Here is a 15,529-nt window from a genome sequence, read left to right as displayed (position 1 = left end):
TGGAGAAGCTTATATTGATCTTAATTGGTGTTCGGACTCAAAACAAGGTTATCGCATATTTGTTTCTGAAGGAGTTAAATCATGTTATCTAGATCAAGTGAAATATCAATTATGTAGATTCAACTACACCTTTGAAGAAGACTTATATGAGAGCATCAATGAGGACTTTATCGAGCTCATATTCGGTGTTCTAATCTGTTCAAACTCTAGAGACTATTTTTGTTTCTGAAAACTTTTCAAAACCTAGAGTATATCGATTCCAGATTCTAAAGACCCACATTTGACGTCTACCAATATGGCTAATGATTTTCTTTATGGAAGTTTGTAATCTTTGATTGATAAGATTATTCTACAAATGATCAGTAGACTATCCTTGATTGGAAATTACCGTCTAGGAGACAAGAAAATTTTCATATTTGAAAAACTCCATTTATAGAAATCGAAGATTGAATTGTATGGGCAACTGAATTTGAGGTATTCAGATTCAACACCAATGGTTATCAAATCTCCCAAGATATAGTCATGTTCAATCAAGATTGATGGCATCAAATTAGTGATTGAAGAGCGATTCTTCGAAGAACTATCTAACGGTTAGTTTGCGGCCGAAGGATTAGGAGATCCATGGTACCACTCCCGGCGTGCGATCAGAATCATCAAAGTGCTAGGGTGCTTCAAGTTCTATACTTATTCTCGAAAGCCACATACCATAATTTTTTAGAGGTTTTGTAAGAGTGTGAGAGTGCAAACACTTATAACCTTTCATTAATTCATCTATTGGAATTCGGACAATCGATCGTCAGCATGAGAGAGTGGATGTATGTTTGATCTAAGCCGAACCACTATAATCATTGTGTGCAATTCTCTCTATCGAGAAACTCTTACCTTTATGTTTGATAGAACATTGCATACTTGCGTTCAGAATCACATACTGTATATATTCAGATTTCGAATCGGTGTTTAATTTGACTTGATTCTTTTAATTCCGCATTTCGGAGTCAAATTTGTTCAGAATCACCTATTCACTCCCTCTAAGTGATATTGCTAGATACACAAAGATGTTTTGGATAATTTTTTTCTTTTTCTGTTGATAGCCACATGCCGGCTTGGATTCTCAGTGATGAATCGATCAGGTTTCTTACTTAAGTGTCTTTGATCCGAGCGCTTTTGGTTTAAGTGTTTGTCTCTTGAAGGGTTGCTAAAAGTAACAGAGTTGAAGCTGGATTATGGGATTTTCAGCTCACTGTACCAAGGGGAAGTTGGGTGACGTGGGGCGGTCCATTGTCAGTGTCAAGTATGAGGGCTCAATTCCTTAAGAAAAGCACCAAAGTCGGGACTCAATTCGGGTTTGAACTTTCTTTTGTCTGATAAAGGACACTGACTTTCACTCGATTCCCAAATCTAACCGCTGTCCAGTTTCCATCCAATGACGCCATTAAAAATCTCAAGCGCCGTTCCACGACAGCCGTATATTTATTCTCTATTATATGTTTCCCTTATTTCGCGAGATCGCGATCTAGAGAGAGAAAGAGGGGTACACGTGGAATGACACATCGGTTAAACAGTACCATCAGATAGAAACACGAGGGGGTTGGATTTGTCAACTGAAGTTGATATGTTTTTAAGGGTCCTAAAACTTGTAAAACATGCAATTAAGTCCTAAAACTTGTCGAAAAAGTACAATTGAGTCCTAAAAATTTTAAAATGTACATCAACTTTCAAAAAATACAATCAAGTCCTAAAACTTGTCACATTTGTTCAATTAAGTTTTTCTGTTGATTTCACTTTTGAAAATATTAGGATTCGATTGCATCTTCATGACAAGTTTTTAGAATTTGATTGCACTTTTTGAAAGTTTTAGGACTTCTAGTACATTTAACTCTATTTAAATAAAAAAAAAGTTTGTGCCAGAGTTGGAATTCCACCTCAAATTAGTGCTTTTTAAGGGATTTGGGCAGTGCGCAAGTACTTGCACTTCTTAGAATCTGCTCATGTAATTTTACATGCTTCAAATTCCGTGTTGCTAAGCATTGAAATCTATATTCAGGCCTCATTGAGACCCAATAAAATTAAAAAAAAAAATTAAAAAAAATTTGTGGTGAGTTACCCGAGTTGATACCGAAAATAATGAAGAAACATTCTGCTTTTCCAACAGTTTAATGAATATCATTTTTTTTTTTTTTGCCAAAATGGGTGAAGAGAATTAAATATAAGACACCACTGATTATCAGTGGAAAACAACATTAAGATAAGTGATCAACAATCACACGTGGCAACATCTTATGGAGTTTTGGCTTTGTCATGTCATCAATCAATCAATATCATCGTCCGCTGCGAAAAGAAACAGACAAAAATCTCAACGACCGTCCCTCGCAATTTGTCTCTTTGCTTTTCTTTTTCCTTGGCCCCCGCTTCGTCCGGTCTCTTGGCTTTTGGATGAGTCACCCCGCAACTTCTTTTCAATGGAGATACTTCTTCTTCTTTTCTTTTTTCTTTTTCTTTTTCCTTTGCATATCTCAACACCTCTCATGGGAAATTATAATAGATCCCCTTTAGGATCACGTTAAATGTCACAAGCCTTCTATCCATTCACAGCGAAAAAAATTTGTCAACAAAAAGTTTTAAATCTTTTGTATTTTTACCAATTCAGTCTTTAACCTTTTATACTTACCGATTCGGTTTCGAAATATTTTTATATTTTGTCGGTTCGATCATATTGGCCGGAAATCGCTAACGTGAACGTCGGCCGTCTTATGTGGCACCGCCAGCACTAACGTTGACCGTTTTTAATGATATTTTAGTATTTTTCAATTTTTTATTTTTTCCATTTTTATTTTTTCTGTTGTTCCCTTTTCCTTTTTTTTCCTTTTCTTTTTTTTCCCACCACCCGGCCTCGAGCGAGAGCCAGCCTCGCAGAATCGGGCGAGGGACACCCTCTCCGGGGCTGTCGTGGGTGGTCCTCACTGGCTCCTAGCGGGGGCAGCCGAAGGCGGCGACGGCCACCCGGACTATGACATTCTAAAAATTCATGCATAATTTATAATATGTAGGAATTCATACATGATAGATATCACACATGAGAATTTTAATTGAGTAATTGTAAGAGGAACACCTACGTGAAAGTTAGAAATTTCATTTATTGGGCCTCAGCTCACCCCTTTATTTTTCAGATATGTGGGATGGATTATCAGCCACCACTATTTGGAGCCGCCGTGCATGTAGAATATTTTCATGAAAATGTTTTTGTTCCCGAGCAAGCTCTAGTGTATACCAAGTGTACCTCAATCATTTGGGTAGATGTCGGACTTGCTGAATGGATTCCTCATCTTTATGTCGCTTGGTATTTTAATGTTGAGAGCGAGTTGGCAGGACCGATTGGGGGTTTTGATGGTCCACCAAGTTCCGGCAATCTTACTTTGCCCTCACTGGATTTTAATTACTCAATGTGCTCAATCATTGAATGACTACGCCAACACATCGAAAGTATCTTTACACTTCCAACTATTTAAAGAGAGAGAACGAAGCAAAAAGAATTGGCCTTTAATGGAGTTCCATTGCAGAATCTGTGTCAAGGCACAGTCAGAAGTCGATATCCTACACACGCATCCTCCGAATTACAGGCCGTCCACTAAAGTCTAACATAACCGGCGGAGATCCACACGTCACTCCATCATTGGTCCAACTATTTGGTGATCGCCATTTATCGATCGTCTAGAGTCAACAGTAGAACTGAGAGAGAGAGAGAGAGAGAGAGAGAGAGTGTTTAGTTGTTGTTGCTGCTGAATGGGTACTCTTGTGGGTTCTTGTTTTGTGATTGTGATTCTGGAGATTGTATGCTTGTATGGAGGAGTGCATGGAGCTTACATGAAGTACAATACTGGTGCTGGGGTTGTGGAAGGGAAGTTGAACGTGCATTTGGTCCCGCATTCGCACGACGACGTCGGATGGTTGAAGACTGTCGATCAGTACTACGTCGGCTCGAATAACAGCATCCAGGTCCTTGTATTTCCCCGATTGAAGAGCATATGGAAATTTGGCTATATTGTTTGGTTGATGAATACTTAAGAGTTTATGTGAATGGGGAAATGGTTTTTTGTGTTATTGATTGTGCAGGGCGCTTGCGTCGAGAATGTGCTTGACTCCGTCGTCAAAGCGTTGGCGCGAGATCCCAATAGGAAGTTTGTGTTCGCTGAGATGGTAAATTCTGTTAATTTTAGACTCTCTCTGATGCATGTCTCTGAAGGCTCATTTTGGTTTTGATCATCTTCAAGCCGTGTTTTTGAGTTCTCTGCAATCAGTCAATTTCGCTATATCAGGCTTGAATCTAGTTGATCAGCCTGACTCTGCCGGTCTAAAGCATCGTGGTAGAACTTCAATCCAATCGGCCATCGTGATGTTAATCCTTTTCACATCTGTGATCAACAATTCTGCAAATCCACTATGGTTGACATGGAGATACCGATGGTTTTGGCCTTTAAAGAAGTTAAAATCTTTGTGCAATAGTGCAATCCAATGGCATCACAAGGGTAACTGAACTTTCAGGCATGCCGCCAAGACACAATGGACAGAAGATATTGAAAGTTCAGCATTACAGTCCCACTTAACATGAAAATGTCCATTACATGATGCTCATGCTGATAACAAGGACATACTTTGGCAAGATGAACCTTTGGGATTATGCGGCTGCATGCTTTCTGTCTTTTATGCTTCAGGAACACTACATCTGATAGTACCTGTCATTATTTCTTTCCGTTGAATACCAGTTGTTGCTCTGCAGTAAAGACATCTAGCATTTAGTGATCTAAACACAGAAGAAAGATTTGATGCCTCAGACAAAACAATCTTTGGAATTTCACTAACTTTTTGCATTGATATTCTCGGGGACTTGCATACTGTTTCTCTTAATCTTATCAGCTAATTGCTTATTCTGAGAGCCCTCTTCTAGTACCCTCAATTAAGAAGAGAGAGAGAGAAAGAGAGGTCAAACTGCGAACAATTGTGGTTTCAGACCGTCGCTCATTCCGTCCACTGACCACTTACGAAGGAGCTTAGCTCGATACAATCACTAACGAATTTCATGAAAATCACAGGCTTTCTTCCAAAGATGGTGGTTCGTGCAACATCCAGAAACGCAAGAACAAGTGAGGAAACTTGTGAATACTGGCCAATTGGAATTCATGTATGCAGTCAGTAAGCATCTAAATGTGTTATGGCAATTTCTGCACTATTACTGTCCTGACGGTAATGTTGGCAATTTGCAGAAATGGCGGATGGTGTATGCACGACGAGGCAACAACTCATTACATCGACATGATTGACCAAACAACTCTAGGTCATGGCCTGATAAAGTCACAATTTGACAAAGTTCCTCGAGTTGGATGGCAAATTGATCCATTTGGACATTCTGCCGTGCAAGCTTACCTACTCGGAGCTGAGGTAGAAGATTCTATCCAAGGTTTCATCAACGTTGTCCTTTTCTCTTTTCACATACCGATCAGTCTGAAGTGGAGCCAATGAATTATTTTTCAGTATGATGTCTGCACGCTATGATGCAATCATTAGACTATGAAAAGTATCATGTCATCTCTAACATACTATGTCCTTGAGTGAAAAAACAGTTGCTCGCACCAATGAATTTTCCATGCTTAGTGCTGTATTTCCTATGAAAGGAACATCACCATATTTGCAGGTTGGATTTGATTCCATGCATTTTGCCAGGATCGATTACCAAGACAGAGCAAAACGCAAGAATGATAAATCTCTTGAGGTTATATGGCGTGGGTCTAAAACCTTTGGCTCCTCATCTCAGGTTTGAAATAGAAGCAACCTCATTACCTTCATTTTTCTTGGTTACTTCGCCTCAAAATAAATATCATGTGCTTGTCTGTGCCCTTGCAGATTTTCGCAAATGCATTTCCCATTCACTATAGTCCACCGGATGGTTTCGATTTTGAAGTGTCTAATGATTTTGAGCCTGTTCAGGTGTGTGCTGTTATTCAACCAAATTAATCACTTTGAAGCTTTTTTTCTTTTTTCTGGCAGACAGATTCACAATTGAGATATTCAAACTGCAGGACAATGCTCTCCTATATGACTACAATGTCGAAAAAAGAGTGAATGATTTTATTAGTGCTGCAATGACACAGGTATATCTTAGATTTTTGCAGACAACAGCTTGTTTGGATCTTGGTTTGTCTCTGACCGAGACTGACTGGTCAAGTAATTATATGCAAGTAAACATGATTGAGGTCCACATTTGGGAACTCATTTTTCCCAATGGCCAGGCAAATGTCACAAGAACAAATCACATTATGTGGACCATGGGTGATGATTTTCAGTACCAATATGCCGAGTCTTGGTTCAAGCAGATGGACAAGTTCATTCATTACGTTAACAAGGTAAAACTACCCGCTCCACTATATATTCTATGATTGTAATATGCAAGTAATTATGCCTCAAAACACTTGAAGTTTTGAAAAAACTCATTACCAGTCTCAGATAATTTGGAGACTTCCCCAGGCACCAAGGTCATGGTACTTTCCCTTGTAACTTTTTCTTTGAGATGTAACCCAGAAGGATCTATAATTAGTTTAGAACAAGACTTTCTCAGCTTACTCTGGAGGGGAGATATGCTTTTGCCCTTTCCTTTTCTTCCAATGCATCTGCCATAATTTTCTTTTCCTGTTCCTGAAATTTGTTCTCTCTCAGGATGGTCGGGTGAATGCATTATACTCTACACCATCTATTTATGTTGATGCCAAAAATGCAGAAAATATATCATGGCCTTTGAAAACCGACGATTACTTCCCGTAAGTATCTCTTTTTTACCCATCTCAGTTGCCTCTATGTGCTATATCTATTTTAGTCACCATCGACTAGATATATTACGGACACTCGCTTCTGTGTACAGGTATGCAGATAGAAAAGATGCCTACTGGACTGGTTACTTTATTAGCCGGCCAGCCCTGAAAAGATTTGTTAGGATGCTAAGTGGCTACTATTTGGTATTGTTTCTCTTTATTGGAGCTCATACTATATCTGAAGGCAGTATATCTCTTTCTGTTGTTGCTCTATTTCAAGCCGAGTGGAACGCTCACGACTTAAATGATTTTGTCTTCAGTGTGTGCTTACTTCCATCTGACTTAAGTTTCTGGAGGGATGAGTTGTGATATGTTCGAACTGTTTATGTGCCATGGGCAGGGTTAATTCTTCGAACAAGTATATGAGAAGATAGAGTTTTACCCCCTTCCTTCTATGATTAATATCATCTGCCCCACATAAGTATAGCACCTTTAAACATTGCCATGACAGTGTTCTCTTTTGTCTATATAGGCAGCGCGCCAGCTTGAATTCCTTGTGGGGCGAAGGTTCAGTGGTCCTAGCACTTACGGGCTCGGAGATGCATTAGGAATAGCACAACATCATGATGCTGTCACCGGCACTGCTGAACAGCACACGACCAATGACTATGAGAAGCGCCTAGCTATTGGAGCTTCCGAGGTTGCAAACTGAAGTGTCGTTGAATTTGTCCTTTCGGGTATTTTTTTCTCAAATCTCAAATTAATCTCTAATGCCTTTTAAAATCGATTAGGCAGAAGCTGTCATCAGTAATGCTCTCTCGTGCCTAGTTAGTAAGAAACCAGGTGGTCAATGCTCATCACCTGCTTTAAACTTTAGCCAGGTAAGTTTTCATTTAATCCCTTCAGTTTCCAACAAAAAGGATTTGTAAATTTTCTTCAAACTGCCATGATATAAGCCAGTCAGTTCATTGGGACTTAAATTTGTCGGAAGGCTAAATATTTCACTAACTCAAGATGTGCTGTACTCATCTCTTGTTTATGCCCCTTTTTTCACAGTGCCGACTAATTAATATCAGTTTCTGTCCACCAACAGAGGAAGACATTCCGGAGGGAAAGAGTTTGGTAACTTTTTGGGTATTATGCTATAGACTCCTTAAAGAAAGTTGTACGTTCTAATAGAATTTTTCTTCATCAGGTTGTGGTAGCATATAATTCGCTCGGATGGAATCGAACTGATATTATAAGGATCCCTGTAAGTATTTACTTGTTTCGTGTTGTGCCAACAGTTCATGCATCAAGAGGTTGACAATAGCTCCTCGATATAATGTGGCAATGACGATGTCTACCAGGTTGCTAATTCAAATTTTGTCGTCCATGACTCTTCTGGAAATGCCATTGAAGCACAACTTGTGGATTTGGATAATGTCACGATCAACTTGAGGAAGTTCTATGTGAAAGCGTACTTGGGATTTTCGCCAAAGCAGGTCCCAAAGTACTGGCTTCTATTTGAAGTTTCATTACTGTCATTGGGTTGGAACACATACTTCATTTCTAAGGCAGCTACAAAAGGTTGGTATTTATGTACTTGACTCTTGACAACAATCGTCAAGCCTCCAAGATTGGTATTATATCATCTGCCAAGGCTTGCTAGAGTAGATTACAGGAGGCAGAATGAATAATGAGTCAAAATTCAAACCCTTCAATCAGCATGGTGTAAACTGCATCGTGGAGGAATGGAGATGAGCCTAGACATTCTCCAAAACTATTCGGAATCCATTCAGAGCGCATGGGTCTGAGGCTGTAAAACCGATCAGCACAATTAATTCGACACAGCTCCATAGTTGCTAGCGAGCGATGTTGACTCGTTTAAACCTATTTTCCTAATCCGGGCTTCAAAACGATGCAGGGGAAAGTAAAACTAGTTTCCTTTCAACACTGGGCAATCCACAGAATGATACCATAGAAGTTGGACCGGGGGATCTGAAGATGGTATTTTCGTCAACCTCCAGGCAACTTGTCCGGATATTCAACTCTAAGACGGGGGTGAGTCTAGAGAAAGTTACAGATTCTTATTTAGCGACAAGCTTTTCTTCCAAAGAGTGCTCACTGTTCTGTTACCATTTCACTATGGATGTACCAATGCATTGAAGTCATCAATCTCATTCACTTCTTCAAAGTTCTTTCGACCAGAATTGAACTCGCAACTCTTTCGTTGGAAAACTTGCTCTTTATAAAGATTTTTTACAGGCCGAAATAACTGGCTCTAAGAAACCGGCTATTTTGTGTACTGCCAAATGTATCACTCACCAGTTTCTCTGAATCTAAAAACTATATGTACACCGCTTGGCTGCTTCAGCTTTCTATGTTCAATCACATCTTCCAAATAATAATTTTGGATGCTTAGTTGATTAATGTACCTGATATATCTTCATTTTCCACCGAGGATCAGTTGAATAAAGTCTTTTCTGTTTAGAGCACTATCTCATCTCCATATTCTGCCTTTTCTTTTGCTTCTTGGATTCGGTCTCATTTGGTTGGCATCTTAACCTACTTTAGTAATCTCTCTCGTATTACAATTTGTCCTCTGAGGACTTAAGACGGAAGGGTAATTCTAGTTTGAAGGATAATGTAAAAATTTATCGGCAAATAAGAGCGTCCATTTATGGTAGCAAAAGTGAACAATCATGAAAACTTCTCCTAAAATTTAGATGTTTCAATTCGTATGAAAACATGAGCTTTTCTTCAGGTTTTGACAAGCATTCATTGTCCTACATTATAACACTCCGTCTCCTTCCGTAACTTTTACTTATCAGATTACCTAGCAGTGCATTCACAAGGGTTTCTTACATGCACCTGTGAGGCTATGCCAAATTCATTGCATAGATTCTGTAGTTGACCGACTCAAATTTACCAGGTTGACGTACCGGTACAGCAAAGCTATCTCTACTATGAGTCAAATATCGGCGATACAGATGATTATCCGGTAAATCTTTCTGTACATGATTTGTGAAACAATGCACACAATGCAGACCGGTATGTGGACAAATTCACAGCACAAACCAAGGAATGGTAGATAGATGACTGAAAGTGCTCAGCAGAGTTCTTTTATTGCAGGCTTCTAATCTGTACATCTTCCGTCCAAATGGGGCTCATCCAACTACTGTTTCAAGCAAAGTAAGCAGCCTGTCATTACTCAGCTGCATATGCTCTAACTCACTCTTATGCATTAAATAATACCATGCATTCAGTAATTTCGTACATTAAATCTTTTTCAACAACAAGATTGGATACATAAGAGTTCATCGCCTATTTCAACTCTCACAGGTGCCCCTGAAGGTTGTTCGGGGACCACTAGTCGATGAAGTGCATCAGCAGTTCAGTTCATGGATCTATCAGGTTATCTGTTTGATAAATTAAGTCCAAGCACATTAATCTTTCTAATGTCCCGATGATTTATTTAGCTGTTTCTCTAACTTTTTTTCTAGATCCTGTGGATTGAAAGTCTTATCCTTTGTTGAAATATCTACATTCTGGACATTTTTAGGTCCTTCAAGTAACTTGAGTTAGAATGAAGCACAGTAGTTAACATTTGGCTTGAATAGCTAGGCTACTAATCAGAAATGTCATTCATTTAACCAGAATCCTTGACCCAGTAAAAAGTGGAACTTGTTCATTGCATGCTGGACATCCGCAATAATAGCTTAAGTTTTCAAGTTCAATCCAAGTGAACATGTACAGGAATCCAGTTTGGTTTTGTACTCGGACAACGTTGCTCCCTTAGTGAACAAACAATTATAAGGTGATGTCAGAGAACTGGAAATTAATTTGCTTCTATTATGCCCCGTATGTAATGCAAATCTAGATCTTGTATGTCAAATAACTAATTTCATTCCAGAACTGTCGGTGCAAGAAATCATGACATTCTTGAAAAACCCTTTTGCCCCCTCTGGATATGAGTTGCTGCTAATGAAGTGCTATATCTTATGTAAGTTTTGGACCAGCATAATGGCAGCATATGCGTCTAATGGCTTGATTTTCAGACATCTGATTTTTCTTTTTTTCGCTTAATTAGGTCACGAGATTACACAGGGACAAAGAGCACGCTGATGTCGAATTCACAGTGAGTTGCCCTTCCCTATTTTTCTTGCTTTGTAGACTATGATTTTCTAGATATGACAGAGTAACCCAACAAAACAGTCGATTGAGTTTTCCATGTTTAGCATGCAAAGTTGATGGATTTATGGTCACGATGTGTCGGTATTAAAGATTTTTTTTTTTTTTTTGGTAAATGTAAGTATTGTATTAGCTTTAACCAAACGCAGCTTTACAAAGGCGAAACCCGACACCAACAAGGAAAGTTGGTATTAAAGATTTAGCCTCTTCAGTCTCCAAGAAAATCCTAATTAAGACTTCTTACTTTGAACTTTGAAGATTGGACCTATTCCAACAGATAATGGAGTTGGGAAGGAGGTGATAACACAAATGACAACGAATATGGCCACTGAGAAGACCTTCTACACCGATTCTAATGGAAGGGACTTCATAAAGCGGGTAAAACTCAGAAACCCTGCATTGTCTTTAGATGCGGCCTTTCCTTATCTCTTGAAATTATCGGCATCCATGACTGACAATCTGACTATTGGTACTAGCAGATGGAGTGCAATGTTTGCTAGACTTATGTTGTTTTTGAACTCACTTCACTAAGAAACATCTATCTTTGTGTTATACTTATAAAGATATGATGTTCTTCCAGTTTTTCCAATTTCAAATGTTGTTTAAAAGAAAAGTTGGTTCACTTATCATTGAAAGACAGTACCAGGAATCTACATTCTCTTTATCCGCTAAACTTCATCTTAACCGAAATGATGTACAACAATGCTAATTCATACAACAGCCATCTTGTGAGTTCATCAATTATCCTAGGCTGATGCAAAAAGCTTACAATCATTTGGGCAGGTGCGAGATTATAGACCAGATTGGTCCCTCACTGTTACTCAACCTGTTGCTGGAAATTACTATCCTGTGAGTTCCTTTATTTAACGATTTAGCAAATGATTGCAAGTGATAATATTGTCCTTGAATAGATGAAACTTCATCAACCTATAGCATAGACTCATGAATATGTTCTTCCCCTAATAACTGGTCCTCTCCTCCAACGCTATGCCTTAAGATTAATCTCGGAATTTTCACCACGGACAACAAAACCGAATTCTCGGTCTTAGTGGATCGTGCAGTTGGTGGAGCCAGTATCAACGATGGGCAAATAGAGTTGATGCTTCACAGGTTCGGCACCTCATTTCCATGCTCCACTTGTTATGATTCTTTCCTTTCTTCACATTAGAAATCTTCTACCTTCTCTTGCTTCGTGCACCAGGCGAATACCCTTTGATAACACAGGTGTGGTCGGACCTCTCGATGAGAAGGTGTGCATCGCAAATAGCACATGCAAAGGACTAACGGTATGTTACATTTATCTGTGGACAAAGAATTGTTTTTCCTCGTTCATTTTTCCCAAGTTATTTTGCATTTTCAGGTACGAGGACACTACTATATAGGCATCAACAAACCCGGGGCCGGAGCTCGCTGGCGTCGGACTACTGGCCAAGAAGTGTACTCGCCTTTAGTTTTGGCTTTTGCACATGAGGTAAGGATTGAATGCATTAGCTCTTTTTGGTCCATGCTTAAGCCTTCGCCTGAGCAAAAGATAATGACCCTGCAGAAGATGGAGAACTGGACAGCTTCTCATGTTACCAGGGCAACTACAATGGATTCGAGTTACAGTTTACCTCAGAATGTCGCTTTGATCACTCTGCAGGTAAGTGAGTTTTATCTCAAATACTCTCCTTCTCTCTGCCTCTCTATGGGATTAACTGACGTTTCTGTTTTGCAGGAATTGGATGATGGAAGTGCACTCCTACGTCTTGCACATCTTTATGAGGTGAGAAAAGAACTTCATCTATCTATTTCATTTGAATGCGATGTCGTTGGGGCTATTGATATCTGCCACATAGTGTTCATTTCCACCTTTATTTGCGAACATATCTAGCCCGATGAAGATGTGGAGTATTCGACCTTGGCTAGAGTTGAGCTGAAGAAGATATTCGCCAAGAGGACGGTATGTAAAACTTTTACTGCACTAATGTCATTGCTCTTCTTAGTATGGGCCAACCACACGCAGTAGTTTATCATACTGATGGACATGATTTGGTAATCGGTACATATGGTCGTGACTTCAGATAAAGGAAGTAAAAGAAATGAGCCTGTCTGCGAACCAAGAGAAGTCTGAAATGAAGCAGATGACATGGAAAGTCGAAGGGGAAGTCACAGCGGAACCGATGCCCTTAAGAGGTGGCCCTGTCGACGTCTCGGATCTCGTTGTCGAGCTCGGTCCCATGGAAATTCGCACTCTCTTGCTGAAGTTCTAATCATTGTACATAATGCCTCCTCTCATGTAATCAATTAACATCCAATATCTCCAAAATGTTTACCTGTGCCCAAAATGTACCCTTTAAGCTCAAGATGAAACCATCAAGTGCAGATTTTTTTTGGCTTTCGCAACAAGTGCACTTACTGTATTAACGAAGAAGAATGGTGGTACAGTTACTTGCTCAGTATATAACAGCAATTGGAAAACGGCCTTCACAAGTTCCTCAGCGAGTACTCTTTAACAATCGATCATTTACTCGGTCATTAGCAGAGGACGTTCACTGCATGATCGCCCGCAGCTTTCTTCTCCGCTTTCAGACCGTGCAAAGAGTGCCCATCTCCGGGTCGCGTCGCGTTAGCTAATGACCCTTAAAACTAACGCGATCGAACGTCGGAAAGCTTGTTTTGACTGGTCGCACTAGACCATTTCTGCAAAATCTGTCCTTGCAACCCGCGTGCGTGATTGGTTAATTTGATTGCTTTTCTGAGATCAGAAGATGAACATGGTCATGGTGCATGACTCTATAAACTCTAGGTCTAGGAACAACAGCTCATGTTTGACAGTGAGAGTGTTGTCAAAAAGCTTTCAACGCAGGCAGGTCGGGGGCAATAGAAACTCCAGATGTTTGCATGACAAAAATAATATTCAAAAAAATATATATTTATATGGAATAGCCAAAAATATAAATTTATTAGCAGTTTGGCCCATGCAGGTCTCGAACCTGCGACCTTCGCGTTATTAGCACGACGCTCTAACCAACTGAGCTAATAGGCCGTTATGTTCGTTCTTCGTCACATACAATGTTAATAATTACTGAAACTAAGAAGACAAAAATTTTTTTTTTTTTGGTTCGAAGCATGAATTTATTTAGATTGCCGCATTTGTAGATTTTGGCGCTGGTCACACGCAGAGCAGAGAAGCTGAGAAACCATCGCTTTTGCTTCTGAGGAAGACGAAGTGAGGAGTAGGACGATCGGTTGCAGTTTCTGCCATGAAAGAAGATTACGAGGTCGGTCGTTCTATTAGTTACTCGATTCTTTCCCCGTTCCCTTCTTTGAATTTCCGCTTCGTTTCATGCCCAAACCAAGTGTGTAATTGGTATTCCGCTCCTTTCGTTTGTCCTTTTCATGTTGTCTGCAAGTCGTTCGACCAAGTACCAGAAAGTTTTTAGCTTAGAGATCACCGCGATGTTTTCGCTTGGTAAGGGAATTTTCCGGGATTCTAGGGTTCTACTAATCTTGAGGGATTGGGGAGTTTGAGAATGTTTCGGTCGTTGACGATGATCACCGTCTATTTGGGTCTTGCAATCGTAATTGAGGGGGCAAAAAAAAAAAACGGACGTGGATCGGTGCAAGTGTATCCTCGATTGAGAAATTGAACTTTTAAGATCACAAGCAGTGATTTTTTGTGCGATCAAAAGGTCTCGTCTTGTTCTCCTGACGTTCTTGCTCACGTGAAACCTGGAAATGATTTCAGGTCGAAGAGAAGAAGCAGGCCGCCGCGGATGTGCTCGATCAGTACTCCAAGTTTGTCCTGGCCTGCATCGGAAACCAAGTTCGACCTTGTGATTTGAGGCTGCATCTGATGAAGGTAGCAAATTCCGTAGATTCTAGAATGTGGTGAGATTGACCGTGTTTTCCACCAATACGATTCGTGTCTGGACCGGAACAGGGACGCGGTGGAAGGACACTGTAGATTTGGTCGGTTGATTTATTAATTAGGATCCCAAATGGCAAAATTTTTGTTCATTCTTTTGTTTCTATGTGGTGGAATTCTTCAGGAGATTTCTGGACTGCCGACCTCTCTAAAGAGGGAGCCCTTCCAATCTCCAGCAAACTCTGATGCCATGGGTGAATCGTCGAGCTCCGGGACAGCTAGACTCGATAAGCAAGACAGTTTTCGAGCTCTATAGTTGACGGTCATCTGAAGCAAAGTTTCTCGATATTTTCCCATGTGAGATGCAGGTTGAACTATCATAAGTTTTAGATTCTTTTTACCTCATGCAGTAACTTGTAGGTATTCGATTTCGCTGGAGTGAGATGTTTATGGCTGCTGAAATCTCATGTAATGTGATCTTTGTTGATACAAATCTATGCACCTGCTTGTTAATTTCTTTTCTCGCCCTAAATCGGTTTTATAAGAAGCAGAAATCCTGCTGCTATCTGTGGTATATATAGCACTCTAGGATTGCAGCCTGTAATTTGCATATGGAGCTAGTTGAAATTACTCTAGGAGCGTGGTCATTGCTCTTTGCAGCCCTTTTCTGGCTGATTATCCGAACTTTATTCACCAAATGATCCATTTG

General features: G+C 39.9%; 2 protein-coding genes and 1 non-coding gene across 3 annotated transcripts; 2 read left to right on the top strand and 1 right to left on the bottom strand.

The window, feature by feature from the left end:
• Window positions 1-3,517: 3,517 nt before the first annotated feature.
• LOC115744731 (alpha-mannosidase-like) lies at window positions 3,518-13,267 on the top strand. Its single transcript, XM_030680045.2, has 29 exons — window positions 3,518-3,993; window positions 4,111-4,194; window positions 5,088-5,176; window positions 5,259-5,433; window positions 5,687-5,806; window positions 5,896-5,979; window positions 6,072-6,143; window positions 6,282-6,395; window positions 6,706-6,806; window positions 6,908-7,001; window positions 7,330-7,497; window positions 7,589-7,678; window positions 7,854-7,919; window positions 7,993-8,049; window positions 8,147-8,366; window positions 8,704-8,840; window positions 9,712-9,780; window positions 9,912-9,971; window positions 10,122-10,193; window positions 10,870-10,917; window positions 11,229-11,348; window positions 11,754-11,819; window positions 11,968-12,080; window positions 12,172-12,256; window positions 12,331-12,441; window positions 12,517-12,612; window positions 12,688-12,735; window positions 12,844-12,912; window positions 13,034-13,267. Exons 1-29 carry the CDS (start codon window positions 3,781-3,783, stop codon window positions 13,220-13,222), a joined length of 3,030 nt encoding a protein of 1,009 aa, XP_030535905.1. The 5' UTR covers window positions 3,518-3,780; the 3' UTR covers window positions 13,223-13,267.
• A 657-nt stretch (window positions 13,268-13,924) lies between these two features.
• Window positions 13,925-13,998, bottom strand: TRNAI-AAU. Its single transcript has one exon. It is a non-coding gene; the product is annotated as a tRNA-Ile (tRNA).
• An 84-nt stretch (window positions 13,999-14,082) lies between these two features.
• On the top strand, window positions 14,083-15,383 carry LOC115744740. Its single transcript, XM_030680056.2, has 3 exons — window positions 14,083-14,233; window positions 14,701-14,814; window positions 15,005-15,383. The coding sequence occupies exons 1-3, from the start codon at window positions 14,216-14,218 to the stop codon at window positions 15,134-15,136; spliced, it is 264 nt and encodes an 87-aa protein (XP_030535916.1). The 5' UTR covers window positions 14,083-14,215; the 3' UTR covers window positions 15,137-15,383.
• The last annotated feature ends 146 nt before the right edge of the window (window positions 15,384-15,529 follow it).

The sequence above is a fragment of the Rhodamnia argentea genome, chromosome 8 (assembly GCF_020921035.1).
Source record: "Rhodamnia argentea isolate NSW1041297 chromosome 8, ASM2092103v1, whole genome shotgun sequence".
Lineage (NCBI taxonomy): Eukaryota > Viridiplantae > Streptophyta > Magnoliopsida > Myrtales > Myrtaceae > Rhodamnia > Rhodamnia argentea.
This window is presented reverse-complemented; position numbering and strand designations above follow the sequence as displayed.

Excerpts from the sequence above, each read along its gene's own strand:
- LOC115744731 (XM_030680045.2), top strand. The coding sequence starts at position 3,781 with ATGGGTACTCTTGTGGGTTCTTGTTTTGTGATTGTGATTCTGGAGATT. Across the intron at positions 6,396-6,705 it reads TCATTCATTACGTTAACAAG|GATGGTCGGGTGAATGCATT; the intron begins GTAAAACTACCC and ends GTTCTCTCTCAG. Across the intron at positions 7,920-7,992 it reads TTCCGGAGGGAAAGAGTTTG|GTTGTGGTAGCATATAATTC; the intron begins GTAACTTTTTGG and ends TTTCTTCATCAG.
- LOC115744740 (XM_030680056.2), top strand. Across the intron at positions 14,815-15,004 it reads TGAGGCTGCATCTGATGAAG|GAGATTTCTGGACTGCCGAC; the intron begins GTAGCAAATTCC and ends GGAATTCTTCAG.